Source organism: Castor canadensis, chromosome 10, assembly GCF_047511655.1.
Source record: "Castor canadensis chromosome 10, mCasCan1.hap1v2, whole genome shotgun sequence".
In the NCBI taxonomy this organism is placed as follows: domain Eukaryota; kingdom Metazoa; phylum Chordata; class Mammalia; order Rodentia; family Castoridae; genus Castor; species Castor canadensis.
In genome coordinates, this window is record NC_133395.1 from 2,548,003 (window position 1) to 2,561,963 (window position 13,961).

At 53.2% G+C, this 13,961-nt stretch overlaps 1 protein-coding gene across 5 annotated transcripts in view; it reads left to right on the top strand.

Annotated features, from left to right (window-relative positions):
- Cars2 (cysteinyl-tRNA synthetase 2, mitochondrial) overlaps positions 1-13,961 on the top strand; it is a 43,479-nt gene that overhangs the window by 20,404 nt on the left and 9,114 nt on the right. For all 5 annotated transcript variants that reach the window (XM_074042987.1, XM_020165734.2, XM_074042989.1 and 2 more), the window contains 5 exons: positions 514-581; positions 8,787-8,853; positions 9,120-9,258; positions 11,440-11,563; positions 12,974-13,072. In XM_074042987.1, coding sequence (XP_073899088.1) covers positions 514-581; positions 8,787-8,853; positions 9,120-9,258; positions 11,440-11,563; positions 12,974-13,072 — 497 coding nt within the window. The remainder of the gene's footprint in view (positions 1-513; positions 582-8,786; positions 8,854-9,119; positions 9,259-11,439; positions 11,564-12,973; positions 13,073-13,961) is intronic.

Sequence of the window (13,961 nt, forward strand, 5' to 3'; positions counted from 1 at the left end):
CACCTGGGGTGAAATCGCCAGTTGGGGAGAAGTCGGGGAGGATGGCTGCCTCAGCAGAGAAGCCAGGCAGGCACGCAGAGACCTACAGATCTCGACTTGTGCTCTGGGCAGCCAGGACCAGCTTTCTCTTCAAGTGCCCGGACTGTCAGATCAGACAAGTGCTCTGTTCCCGAATCACAGGGCAGGGGAAGACAGGAATAGTGCTGTCAGTGTCAACAGCTATCCACTGTCCAAGTTCCAAGTGAGCCTGGGCCCATGTCATTGTCCCCCCAGGGTGTCATGGGTGTGACTCGAGCTGCAAAACAGCACATGTCATCCTAGAGGGCCACAGGTGGCACTTTCAGCACTTGTGATTCAAGGCAAGTTTCTTTCTGTCTCGTGTGTCTTCCGGTGAGCCGGGAGGACGCGGTCAAGGCTCAGGGTTGCAGTTCCAGAAGCTGAGCCCTTGTTCCCTCTTACGGTGCAAAGGTCTTCTCACCCAGCTCAGAAGGAATTCTTCTGTTTTCATTTCAGGACATTTGCATGTGAAAGGCGATGAAGAAAAAATGTCCAAATCGTTAAAAAACTACATCACTATCAAGGTAATGTGATTTTGCACCTTCCAGCAGACCGCTTCCTGAAGCTGGCTTAAAGGCTTCTTTAGAAGCCTGGGAAGAAAACCACAGGGTCTGCTTTCCCGTGTCCCCATCCTTCCCTGTGACCCTCCCAAGAAATTACTGTCCTTAACCTTGGATCACAGTGACACCCCTGCCTTTGCATGGTTTCCTGCTGTTTTCTGTGGCAGCTTTCTTGGAGGACTTTGCTTGTCTTTCTGCAATCGCAGACCTGTACCTCTTTCTTCGTCTTTCCTTTTAGAGTTTTCTCTCTTGAACAGCATTCACCAAATTCCTCCTGCGAGTGTGGCTGTGGGTGTTTGTCTGGCCTTCATGGCTGGCCTATAGGGGCTGCAAAGCCAGAGGGGCTCCTAACCTGACAAGGCCTGCAGTGCACGGCGGTGATGTGGAGAGAGAAGTGGCCGGAGAGAACTTTCTAAGACACCTTGATTGCCATTCTCCTTTGTCTTCAGCCCCATCTTAAATCCAAATTCAGTTTTAATTGGGAAATAAATTAACAAGGATAGCAACCAGACCATCAACCCTAAATACCCAACTACACCAAGCTCATTCCTCAGATCTGGGGCAAACGGGAAAGGGGAGCACTCCTCACAGAACAGTTCATGTGCCCTTCTCTTAAATAGTTCTCAGTTTATCAAAGTTTCCTTTGAAAACAGTTGAAGAAACATTCACAGACCTCCACAAGGATGCTACAGTCATTCTACTGTGGCAGGGAGGAAAATCCTCTTTCTCCCTGTCCAAGGCGCTCTGGCTGGACCTAAAGATTAGACTGCCAAACACAGAGTAAGGGGAAAAAAACAAGGAGCATGTGCATCGCATCTGCCTGGCATGTGCCCTGCAGCGGGGAGCCTGGGGAGCCCGGGCTGGGCTTCTCCATCTGGGGCTCACAGCAGGAAAGAGGGTTTGGCTCTGTGCAGGACGAGGTGTCACAGCATGGTTTGTTTGTTTGTAGGTTTATTCTGCGCTGTGAGAGCTGCTGGGGTCCTCCTAGTGCAGGACAGGAAATGGCCTTTAAAAGGAAAGAAAACTTGTCCCCGATTTTAGAGCTTTTCCTGTGCCTTGGTTCTCAACAGCCCAGAGTGAGCCTTATGGCGGGGGGGCCTGTTCTGGACCCTCAGTGTCTCTGCGTGCATGGGCATGCATGTGCGGTGACACGTCTCTTCTGCACGCAACTCCTGAAAATAAGGATGCTCTCCCGTGTGCTCCAAACTCCCAGAAAGTTAGCGAGTTTCTTAAGGTGTCAAGTCTGCATTCTGATTTCTACACTTGTCCTGACCCTGCTTTCTAGCCTTTTTCTCCTTTTAAAACCAGGATCCAGTCACGGTTCACGTGCTCTGTTTGGATGTTGTGACTTTTTGGGCTTTTAAAAATCATGATGAAAACACAGAACGTAAGCATTACCATCTTTACCACGTGCAGGGTGCAGTTCAGTGTGCATTCACTCTGCTCTGCAGCATCTCTAGAACGTTCTCATCTGTAAAACCTAAAGTGTGTTCCCACCGCCCCACCCCCACAACACCGCCCCTAATCCTGACCCTGTCCTTCCTGTTCCCTAAGTGAGGTCACAGTGCTTCTCTTTTGTTTTGAGACAAGGTCTTGCTGTGTAGCTCAGGCAGGCCTCAAACTCTCCACTGGCCTTGAACTCTTGGTCCTCTTGCCTCAGCCTTGCAAGTATTGGGATTACAAGTGTATACTGCCATGTCTGTCTGGCATTTGTCTATGTGGCTGGTCTGTTTCCTCCATAATGTCTGCAAGGCTTGCCATATTCTGGCCTGTGCAGCAATGTCCCTCCAAGGAAAGGCTGGACCATACTGCGTCATTCCTTTCAGGCTTCTGATACACAGCAGTCTCTCCACTCTTACTGCCCTCCAGTGTTGCCTCTTTGAAGAGTCTGGCCAGGCACTGTAGCTCACACCTGTAATCCTGGCTACTTGGGAGGCTGAGATGAGGAGGATCAAGGTTCAAGGCCAGCCTGAGCAAATAGTTTGTGAGTCCCCATCTCCAAAATAACCAGAGCAAAATGGACTGGAGGTGTGACTCAAGTGGTAGCGTGCCTGTTGTGCAAGTGCAAAACCTTGAGTTTAAGCCCTAGTCCCAAGAACAACAAAAGGGTCTGGCCCGTTGCCTTGTTGAAATTCCACTTTGGGGCTTGTCTGTTTCTTTGTGTATTGTTCCTCACTTCCTGTGTTTGCTTTAACTGGGAAGTGAGAGTTGCGGGCGTGGTTTGATTCAGGTGGAGCCTCTTGGTGGGAGCTCTTTGCAGGTGATACTGAGGACAGCACCTTGCTTACCTCTTGAGGGTCCAATTGTCCTCCCATCAGGTGCTGTTAAGTTTGACCCCTGGGTTAAGGGTGACCACCAGATCTCTGCAGTAGAGGGTCCGTTCATGCTGGTTAGGGTCTGAGTGATACCTTGTTCCCTGACAGCCTCCCCCAGGCTTTGGCGCTTTACCCCTTGTGAGTTTTTTGTGGGTTCTCGCTGGTGGAGCTATCGATTCTGTCACATCTGTCACATTTGGAAGTTGGCATTCCTCCTTGTCTCCCTCTGCTTTTAGCATCACAGTGGAGGTGAGGATTTATGTTTATATGGTGGGTTATCAATTTGATCATTATTCTTAAGAGGTTTTCAGTCATCTCTGACTTGTCCAAGGAGGGCTTTTTGACTAGCTCCTGTGCCCATGGACACAGCCCTCTTGGGCTGCCCTTGCTTTCACTCTGATACCTTCCACTTTCCCAAGCACCTTCTCCGGGAACCTCGCTGCCTTGTGGGGAAAGGATTTTGAATGAAGGCCTGGGCACGTGGCCTGTTGACCACAGCTGCAGTGACATCGTTTCCAGGCCTTTGTGGGGTCAGAGCTTGGCTGGGGGCAGGTGATGGATCTGAACACACAGAATGGTTATACTATTTATTTGGCCATATTTTGATATGGCCAAATAAAATTCAATGTCATAAAGCTTTTTTGTTTTAGTTTGTCCCCTCTCTACTAAAGATCTTGTTTTTTTATAACTGTGTATTGACTTTTTTGCTTTATCTTAAAATGCATACAAAATAAGTTTAAAAGTTTACTGCCAATGTTACATTTCTTCTTAAAATAATAACTTATTGAAGTATAATTCACTGGTTTGTTTTTCTGTCACCCTAGAAGAGGCCCACGCCCACGAGAGCCACTTCTCATTCCCCTTTCTCTCAGCCCCTGAGCCCCTCTGCCTGTGGATTTGCCTGTTCTGGGCTTGGATTTCTCCTCTTAGGATGGACCCACTAGGGTCGAGTGGTCAGAGGTGTCCACAGGCAGAGTGCGAAGGCTCTTCACCACACACAAGTTCATCTGTTCACTTTACTGCAGTGTGACAGTGTCTCTTCCCTTTCAGTTTACTTTTATTTTTCACATCTGTAAAACCCCTCCACAGGTCAGGAGCGATTGCTCTGCGGTGTTTAGGAAGACCTGCGTCACCTTGCTCATAGCCATCCCGTCCGTCCTATGGCCAGTGTGCCTACAGTTCTTATGTCCCTTCCTTACAGGCGAGCCAGGGGGCTTGGTGCATGGCCTCCCCAGCAAGTTTTGCTCTGACTGTGGAAGCAATGGGTTTCCCTGCGGAATGTTGGAAACATACAGGCAAAACAGAGATGCCTGTGGTAGGAGGACTCAAGGTCAGCATGTGGAACGGGTAGCTCCTGTCCAACCATGCCTGCCCCCTGCTTTCTCTCTAAGCCACCGCTGCCCACCCTCAGGAGCCAGGGTGCAGCTGATGCTGCAAAAACGCATTTCTTGTCTGTCCCGTCTTCAGTGCTGGCACCGTAGCACCAAAAGCCTCTTGTGTGGTAGTCACTTTCTGCCGTGTGTTTTCATTCTCGTGAGTCATCCAGGGTAGGCATGAAGCTTGATTGACTGAAACTGTCCCCAGGTCTTCTGCTAGCATGTGTGCATTTTAGTCCCTTTTACTACCACATAGCCATTCATGTGGTGATAGACATGATTTATTTATTTCTCTCTTGCTGGACTTGTGCATGAGGCCTTTGCTCTGCAGTGTTGTGGTGAATACATTCCAGCTAAATATCCAGGCACAGCAGAGCTGACCCTTAGTATCGCAGGGGGACTGGTTCCAGGACCCAGTCACCAAAGTCCAGCATGGAGAAGTCCCCTAAAAAAGCAAAGTGTATACACATAACCCACGACATCCTAGGTGATGTACACCTGGTACAATGTATTACTGTGCAAATGGTAGTTATTCCGTATTGCTTAGGGAGTAATGACAGGAAAAAGAATTCCCTCCATATCCAGCCCAGCCAGACACCCTCCCTCCCTCCCTTTCTTCCTCTGTCTCTTTCTTTCCCTTCTTCTGCTTAGGCAGACACTACCACTTGAACCACTTGCCAGCCCGACTTTTTCTTTTTCTGTGTATTTCCGATCCATGATTGTTGAACTCCGGATGTGGATACAGAGGGCAGGCCGACCACTTATTCTGATTAGTGCCAGGAGGTAGCATTGCACGCCAGAGGACGTGCCCACACACGGCCGCCGTGGACGCAGCTCTGTATAACTACATCCCACTGCAGCAGATGAGTTCTCCCCAGCTGAGGTTAGCAGACTCTTAATGAGGGTAACTTTTGTGTCATTTTGGTGCAGATTAGCAGCTGGATTTTATTACTTTTTGACTGTGATGAGGGTTTGAACTCAGGGCCTTGTGCATGCTAGAAAGGCCCTCCATTTCTGAGTCATGCCCTCAGACCTTTTTTGCTTCAGTTAATTTTTTGTAGGGTCTCGTGATTTTGCCTGAGACTGGCCTTGGACTTTGAGCCTCCTGGTCTCTGCCTCTCAAGTAGCAGGAGTACGGGCACGAGCCGCTGTACCCAGCAGCAGCCAGATTTTTTTGCTTATTAGCTGTGTGGGAGTCATTTGTATGTATTTTTTGTCATCGTTTTCACTTACTTTTGGTCAGCTTGCATCTGCCCTTGGCTGTACTTCTGTGGGGTATTGCGCTCTTGCACACATTAGGAATATTTGTCAGTTTCCTGATTCCTTGCCTGTCTTCATTCTGGAGACCACAGGCGGGCTTGTGTCACTGCCAGCATGAAAACTTGCTTCTTTCTTGAAACTGCTCTCCTGCTGGAGTGCAGGTCTGGTTCTGGACCTCGCTGCCAGATACAAGCCTTGGTGGTTTCTTTGTCACAAGGAGACAATAGCACCTTGATTGTGGGGTCCTGGGAGGTGAAGTCCCGTGAAAAGCTGAGCAAGCGAGGGCCTGGCCCAGAGGGGACTCCAGGAGCCCTGTCCCCAAAGGTGTGTGAGAGGCACAAAGGAGCATCCTGGCTGCCGTGTTCACTTGCTGGTTCCCTTTGGGTGGCACCATTAGAGTTATTGTCACCCCGATGGCCATCTGAGCTCCCAGCAGGTCACTTTTGCCCTCACATTCTGCAGCACACACCGGTGCAGGTGGTGTCTGTTACACTCTCAGATAGCTGTGGCCAGGTTGTGTGGTGGACGGAACCAGAGCAGTGTGGAAACTTGGTGACATCAGTAAGCACAGAGCATGGCCACCTTAAAAGATTAATGTCATGTCAGCTGCAGAGTACCTTACCATAGTGAAGAAGTTTCCATGAGATTCCCCCTTCTGTAGTGGTATCAGGAAGAGTCCACAAAACCGAATGCCGCAGGAAGGTTAGCTTCTGGACATCTGAACGGTTCCCCCTACTTCAGTGGCAGTGCCCCCCAAAAGCCCAGAGGGGTAATAAAGCCCCTTTAATGTTGAGGTTTCAGAGATCTGTTATCTTAGACGTGTGCAAACACAAGGAGGCTGATTCTGAATGGGTCCAGTTGTGAATGGCTTTACAATAAAGCCACAGTTCTTTTCTAGAGTGAGCAGAGACCGTGGCTTCCCAGAGAAGATAGAAGTACTCTGAAAGGAAGAAACTGATTGTAGAAAAACTAAAGAACCTCACTGGAGCTCAAATGCCATGTTGCAGTCTCTGTTGTGTGCCTCATGCCACAAATAGGAGAAGGAAGTCAGCAGAGAAGGCATGGAATTCAGAGGACAGACACCAAGAACCAAGGCCACTGTGCCATTCCTGCTGGACCCCAGGATGGTCAGGAGCTCCCAACTGGAGGGACAGCTGCAGGGAGGTCACTGAAGGGAAGCACTGCTGCTGTGCAGATGGTGCTGCACCCCACGCGCCACCTGGAGCAATTAGCAGCAGCCCCAGTTGCAACTGCTCACCTGGTGGGTGACAGCAGAAGGTTTACTGATAGAGCATTTCTCAGGAAAAAACCAAGCTGGAGCACACAGGACACATGGAGGACCTGGTTCTGCAGCAGTGCTTGGTGCAGCCCGATGCAGCCTCTGACACGGGGGTAGGGACTTGGTCTCCAGCTCTGGGCCTCCCCTTTGTGTCCCCATAATCATGATGTCACCTCTCGGTATGCTGTGTGTGACAGCGCTCGTGTAACGGCGTCTGTTACTTTTCTGCTCATCCTGGTGGTGTATCACCTGGTACACTGCATTGCCCTGGAGCTGTGTGTGTCTGCCCTGGCACGGGGAGACAAAAACAGGAAGAACTTGAACTGAGGGACCAGGACGTAGGCACCTGTGAGCCAGGGCTGTGGCAGTGTGTGGCACTTTGGATGGGGACTGCCCAGTGAGTCTGGTGGTTCAGTGCTGCCCTGGTGAGTGCAGTGAGATTGGTGGGTGCTGAAAAGTGACAGTTCAGCCACCCACTCCCAAATTATCACTGTGGCCCGAGGTCTGTGGAGCCAGGGTTGGGAACCTGGATCAGGGCAGCGCATGGCGTCCTCCCAGTGAACACCATCCCAGTGGAGATGGACCGCCTCTACCTCAGACACCAAGCAAGGGGAGGAGGAACAGGCAAGTTCCCAACCACTGAGGGCAGACCAGGACCCTGTCTTGGAGAGGACTGAGCTGCATGGAGACGTCCTTCTTCCTGGGAGGATGGGGGAGGCTGCCCCTCTCAGGAGGTGCTCTGGAAGGGCCCTTCTCCACTTCTGGGGAGGGGACCCCACCCCTCCTGCTCCAAGGCGCGCTTTAGTTTTGCTCTGGGAGAATTGCTGAGCAGCGCTAAGGTTTTGGAACCTCATCTAATGGATGGAGCCTTTCTCCAACTCAGCCCCGCTGGCAGCCCTGCATCTCCTTGGGCCCTGTCTTGTCCAGTGGCAGATCAGTAGCTCTGGGAAGTGTCCCCTGCTAAGGGCGGGGTGACTGGTCCGAGCCCCAGCAAGGGGTGTGGACAGCAGGATTGTGGCAGCCCTGTGCTCACATTGCCACCTCAGCCAGCAATGGAGGGGTCAGGCAAATTGGGGACAAGAATGTGACTAGCAGTACTCACTCCCACAGGAGCCCCAAGAACTTGCAAAGCACAGAGGCAGGGAATGGCTGAGAAGTCCTTTGGCTGAGTGGCCTGGAGAGCGGCTGGCAGGGTGAAATGGGAGCACACGCTTTCTTTCCTGGGGCCCAGCTCTTCCCCAGTGCCTCCTTTAAAGGCACTCCTGGGGACTCATGCGCACACTGCTGTTTTGACACTCTCTGCTTATCTCTGCTAAGCTTTCCCGTGTCACCCTCCTCTCTGCTTACCTCTGTTAAGCTTTCCCGTGTCACCCTCCTAATATTTTACTGGCTACAGACATTTTATGAAAAATCCGTAGAAAGGTGCTGGCAGGGATCAGAGGCAGGATGGCTTAGTCTTCAAAAAACAAACTTGGTGTGTACTTGAACCTCAGTGCTTCAAAGAATAGTGCTGTCACATGAACAGGGACTTCACCCCTCAGTCCAGCCCCGAGCCTGGCCAGCTGCTCGTTCTGACTGTTAACCTTGGTGGAGGTCTCCGGACCATGTCTCCTTCCCATGCACAACACTGTCCTGATCCTTGGTCACCTGGCAGTGGCTGAGTCCCTTTCTCACATCCAAGTCTCAGACATACATGCTGGAGGCAACCACAGAACAGGTCTTGTCTGGAGCCTGGCAAATGGGCTCCCTCCCCTCTCTCTCCTCGACAGGTGTGAACCTGATAGGAAATCCCCGAGAGAAACGGGCAGGGGAGGAAGAGGTTATGGGTCCGAAGACAAAACGAACTTTCACAAAACTCCTAATTTCCTGTGTGCAGATAGCCTTGTGTAATGGTAGTTGTCACTGCGACCTCACAGACTCTGCTCTTGCCCCTTTCTAGGACTTTCTGCAGATGTTCTCCCCCGATGTCTTCCGGCTCTTCTGCATGCGCAGCAGCTACCGGTCAGGTGAGCTGAGCGGTGCTGCCTCCCGGGGCCTGACACCCGACAGGGAGAGAGGCAGGTGCAGCCTGTGGTGAGCCCCAGCTGCCTTCTCACTGGACTGTCTGTCCGTCCATCCATCCCCTGGCACTGAAAACAACCCCCTCAGCCAGAAAGTGCCAGAGAGGCTTTGGCAGCCACCTGTGCTTCTGGGTGGGAGCAGCCCTGTGGCCGCAGTGTCCCTCGCAGGTGCTGTCCCAGGTCCCTTCTCAGTGGCCGTCTCTTCTCCACAGCCATTGACTACAGCGACAGCTCCATGATGGAAGCCAAGCACCTCCTGCTGGGGCTGACCTCTTTTGTGGAGGATGCACGTGCCTACATGAAGGGCCAGCTGGCCTGTGGCCCCATCAGGGAGGATGTGCTGTGGGAGAGGTAAGCCGTGCAGCCAGGGTCCCCCTGTCACCAGCAAGTGGCCTTCTGGGTGCCGCACATGGGGCCAGTTTCCAGGAAAGAGACATCCTGGGAACAGTGCATTTCCTAGAGGGCTGCTGTGGTCCTCCCTTGCTGGCTTTGTGGCCTCAGGCCACAGTCCTGCTGGGCTCCACTTTGTGGGGCCTGTGAAGACCATAATTAATGCACAGGCCCTGCAAAGTGGTGTGGTGTTCATTCGTGTGTGACATGGAAATCCCCACCACTGTGACTTCACAGATTAAGGAAGACCTGTGCAGGTAAGTGGACAAATCAGACCATTAATGAAGTGGACATGTCACAGTGAGGTGGGGGACATGGATGTTGGTGCCTAAAACTAAATCACCAGATCTGACAAGCAAGTCAAGGGCATCCAGCTCACTGGCCCAGTAAATGCGCCCTGCTGTCCCTGAGGGAGGAACCTGCACTCGCGTGCTCAATAAGACATGCCGGGCAGGCTTGGCATGGGAGGAGGCCCTGCCCTGCCCTGTGGAGCCACGCGTGGGAGGAGGGCTCCTCTCCTCAGGCGACTGTCCTCACGCAGTCCTGGTGCTGACCTGTGTTGCGTCTTACTAATTACATCAGAGGGACGCCAGAGTCGGTGGGGGGAAACCAGGCAGCGCGTCCCAGCAGAAAGGCAGGGGCTGAGGATTGGCGGTTGCAGAGCTGTCCCTGGAAACTTGGGGGAATGCAGGGAGGGATCAGATGGTCAGTCGCTGTCCTGTTGTATGCTGGGGTGGCAGTGTTAACTGGGTCGTGCCCTTCCTGGGGGCATTCCAGGAGGAATTCCCTGGACTCACGGTCTCTGGGAAGGACATCCCAAGGAGACCATGATGCCCTGTCATTCCAGCACGGGCTCCAGGGCAGCAGCTGGCCTCTGCATGGCCACTTGGGTCAGGCCAGTGGGCAGCCACCATTTTCCCCTTGATGGTGCTACGAGCCTCAGCAGTTCACACACTGGCCCCGAAGTGGAAATCACTGCTGCTCACAGTGGACCCAGGACCCCGCCCAGCCTTGGGGATTCCCACAAGGGGACGCGAAAGGAGTAGAGCACAGCAGCAAGTGAAGGTCCAGCATCAGCTGGGGCCAGAGAGGGAGGCAGGTGCCAGGGACCAGCCGGGCAGGACAGTGCCCGTGTCAGGTGGATGTGGGAGAGGGAGGTAGACACTGGGAAGACATGGTTGTGTAAGGAGGAGAAAGGCAAGAAAAGGGTCATCAGAGACCTGTACCAGAGCAGTGCCCTGGCCACGTGTGAGGACATTGGCTCCCTGAGGGAACTCTGACTCCAAAGAAAGAAACAGATTGTGGAAGGGGATAGAAGTGAGGACAGTACTTGTTCATGGGCTCTAGAGCAGGGACCGGGCAGCCATGGCTTCTGGACGTGTGGGGCAGGGTCTGAGGCCAGCCAGATGTGCAGATGATGGCGAAGTCCTCCAAGGCCCTGGGTCAGAGGGGACAGAGGTCCTGCTCCAGGCCCCTGTACCCAGCTGCGCTGTGTGGGAGCAGAGCTGGTCATACCTGCCACCAGCAGCACCTGAGGCGGGCCTGGTGCCTCTGCAGACCTGTGGTGCCAGCCAGTGTGGAGCCAGTGTGTGGGCACCTCCACTGCCCTCCTGCTTCAGAACCTGCCCAGGCTGTGCTCATCCAGGGCTAGGACTTCTCCACATGGCTCCTCTGACTCTTCATGGTTCTCACATGAGACGGGCAGTGCCATGTGAGGGCTGAGACCCCGGGCCCCCCAGCCTGCACCTGCTGGCTCCTGGGGAGGGCCTCCATGGCACTGTCCCCCACCAGCTCTCCTGAGCCCTCATTTGCTGGCCGCTGTCTGAGGAAAAAGTAACACATCTTCCCTTGTCACCATTGAATATCAGAGCCACTTTGGAAACACCCGGTGGATGCTGTGTGCCCAGACACGAGTGGACACCATCCCTCTGCTCTAGAATTTTCGATTGGCTAACATGGTAACTTGGAGCTGATGTGACATGAGACTGTTAAGAATCTTGGGGACCTAGGAAGGGTCCCCAAGTTAAAGTCTGTTTGTGCTTCTGAAGGGCTGGTGCCAGGCCAGACAGGTGCAGTGGGGGACTGCTGGTGGGTTCCTCGTGTGCCTCGTTAGCCCACGTGGCTCTCTTTATTTTTCCCTAGGCTCACCAGCACCAAGGGGGCTGTGAAAGCTGCATTGGCCGATGACTTTGACACACCCAGGGCAGTCGATGCCATCCTGGACCTCGTGCACCACGGGAACAGACAGCTCAGGGCAGTCACAAAGGTAACGAGGGGCGTAAGATCCCCTTGGTCCCGAGTGGGTGACAGGTTGGGGTGAGCTGACTCCGCCTGCTCCTGCATCCTTCAGCAAAGGCTGGCAGGAGTTCACACTGATGATGACATTTGGGGGCCAGCCTCTAGGAGTAAATAGGTGCACACATACAGCAGGTGGATTGCTTCTTATTCTTGGCCTGCTGCTGGTCACAGCTCATGGCCTCACGCTCCCTGAGGGACCAGCTCTTGGGATGGTTTTAAGTGTGCTGATCCTCAGAGATACAGCTTCACCATTCATTATATGCACAACCCCTTCGTAGTGCTCAGATCGTGCTACCTGCACCCCACTGTTGCTGAGCCTGATCACAAGGGCCTCTGGGGTGCTGGACAGGTCCAAGTTCAGCAGCATGTGTCCTGTGCAGGCTTTGGAGGGTCCCCACCACATCCTGGCTGGTCACAGCAGGTGCTTGCCCCAGGGGATCCCTCAGGACAGCCCCTTTGTCTTCCATGAGCAGAGGAACTCAGGTGGCCATGCAGACTCTGAGGCCGCACTTTTGCCTTTTCCCCTGTGGTGACGCATGGGTTGTGGTGCAGCCCTTCCTGTCATCTGGTGGACCCTCCACCTGGCCATGTTCAGTCTGGATTCTAGAGCACAGATTCCCAGTTAGGACCTTGTGTCAGTCACTGGCAGGTAGGGCTCTGGGCAGCGGGGCCACCAGGGTGGTACCTGTGCAGGGCACCCCGGTCTGAGTGCCTCTCGTCTGGTCACTGAGTGGGGAGCTTTTCAGTCACTACTGGAGCAGGAATATGCTGTCACCCAGAAAGCAGCCAGTAGGGCAAGCTGTCTGCAGGGTGGCCGTTTGCGGGCGTTTCCTAGCACAGGACCCATCGGCCAGCCTTCCCTGGCTTCCAGCCTTCATCTCAAGTTCTGCCTACCTGGCCGCCTCTAAGGTGACTGGGTTTTTTGGGGGATGTGTGGAGAGCAACTGAGGAGGAGGTCAGGGGCCATGCAAAGGCTTAGCCTGTGTAGTTTTCTGTTCCAGTCTCTGCCATCCCAGGAGCACCTGGAACGAGGTTTGCCTCACACAGGGTTTCTGCACCTGACCACTGATGCCTACCGGTCAGAAATCCACACAGTTCCCTTCACCCTCCACTTACCACGCCCCACAGATGCATTGTACCCCATGGCCGTGCTGAATCCACAAGAGCCTGCTGTGCAAGGTACTGCCACCACTGTGTGGCAGATGGGTAAACTGAGACACAGAGAAGTTTTGCTTTGCCAGTGAGGCTGGCTGCGCCGGAGCGAGCTCATGTCTTCAGCCCACAGAAGCTAATGACCACTGACATCTCAGTGCTCTGACGTCATGTCCCTTGCATGCTGACCTCAGCTGCTGAGAGCTCAGTGGCTCGTGTCTTGCAGGAACCAGGTGGCCCAAGGAGCCCTACGGTATTTGGTGCCATTGTCTCCTACATTGAGCAGTTTTTTGAGACTGTGGGGATTTCATTGGCAAATCGACAGGTACGTCCTCTTCTAAATACTTACTTCTGGAATTATGTTGGTACTGTAGACTTTTTTCTTCAAAAATGGTCATTATAAGGGTAATTGTAGCGCCATATTCACTTATTAACGTGTCTAAAAATGCTTCCTCAAAAAATAGTACTCAGAGCTACTGTCTCATTAGCTCACATTCGCCATTGGCTCACTCAGGAGCAGAGCTGTCAGCCACCTGTTCTGCTCTCGCTTGTTGGAGACTCCCAAGAACAGAAAAGTTACTCGTTTAGTAAGAGGGCATTCTTTCCTGAGTCATTTGAGAGTGGCCACTAGCCTGAGTGCAAGACCACGATGTGTTTCCTACAGTCGGCATCTCTGGTCTCAGACCCCAGTGTCATCTTCCACAGCAAAGGACCCCGCTGTTCTAGGGCATTCCTCAGTCCCTGGCCTTCCTGACCCTGACGGGCCAGTTCCATGTGCAAGGCCCTGCCTGGGTCTCTATGGTGTTAGCCCCGCCTCCCTACAGTATCCAGTCAGTTCCATCTGCCCCTCCCTGGCAGTGCTCACCTGGACCACACAGTTAGGGTGAGGCTGCCAGGGTCCATCGTGACCCCCTCTCTCGAAGTGCCGAGTACCTCAGCCCTGTGAAACCAGCCTGGTCCCATCCACTTTTCATTTTGCTCATTTATTTTTACCAGTGTGGACTGGATTTCCTTCTTTATCCAGTGATTAAATCTATCCCTATCATTTATGGTCATGTGGCTGGTGGCACCTCTGAAACTGGCCATGTCCCCCAGTATGACCCATCATTCCCTGGAGGTCTTGGCGGAATTCCTGGCACAGGAGTGCGTTTTTGGTACTGAAAGGCGTTCAGATGCGCAGATCAGGTCCTGGGAGTGGGCAGTGCAGTCCTCAC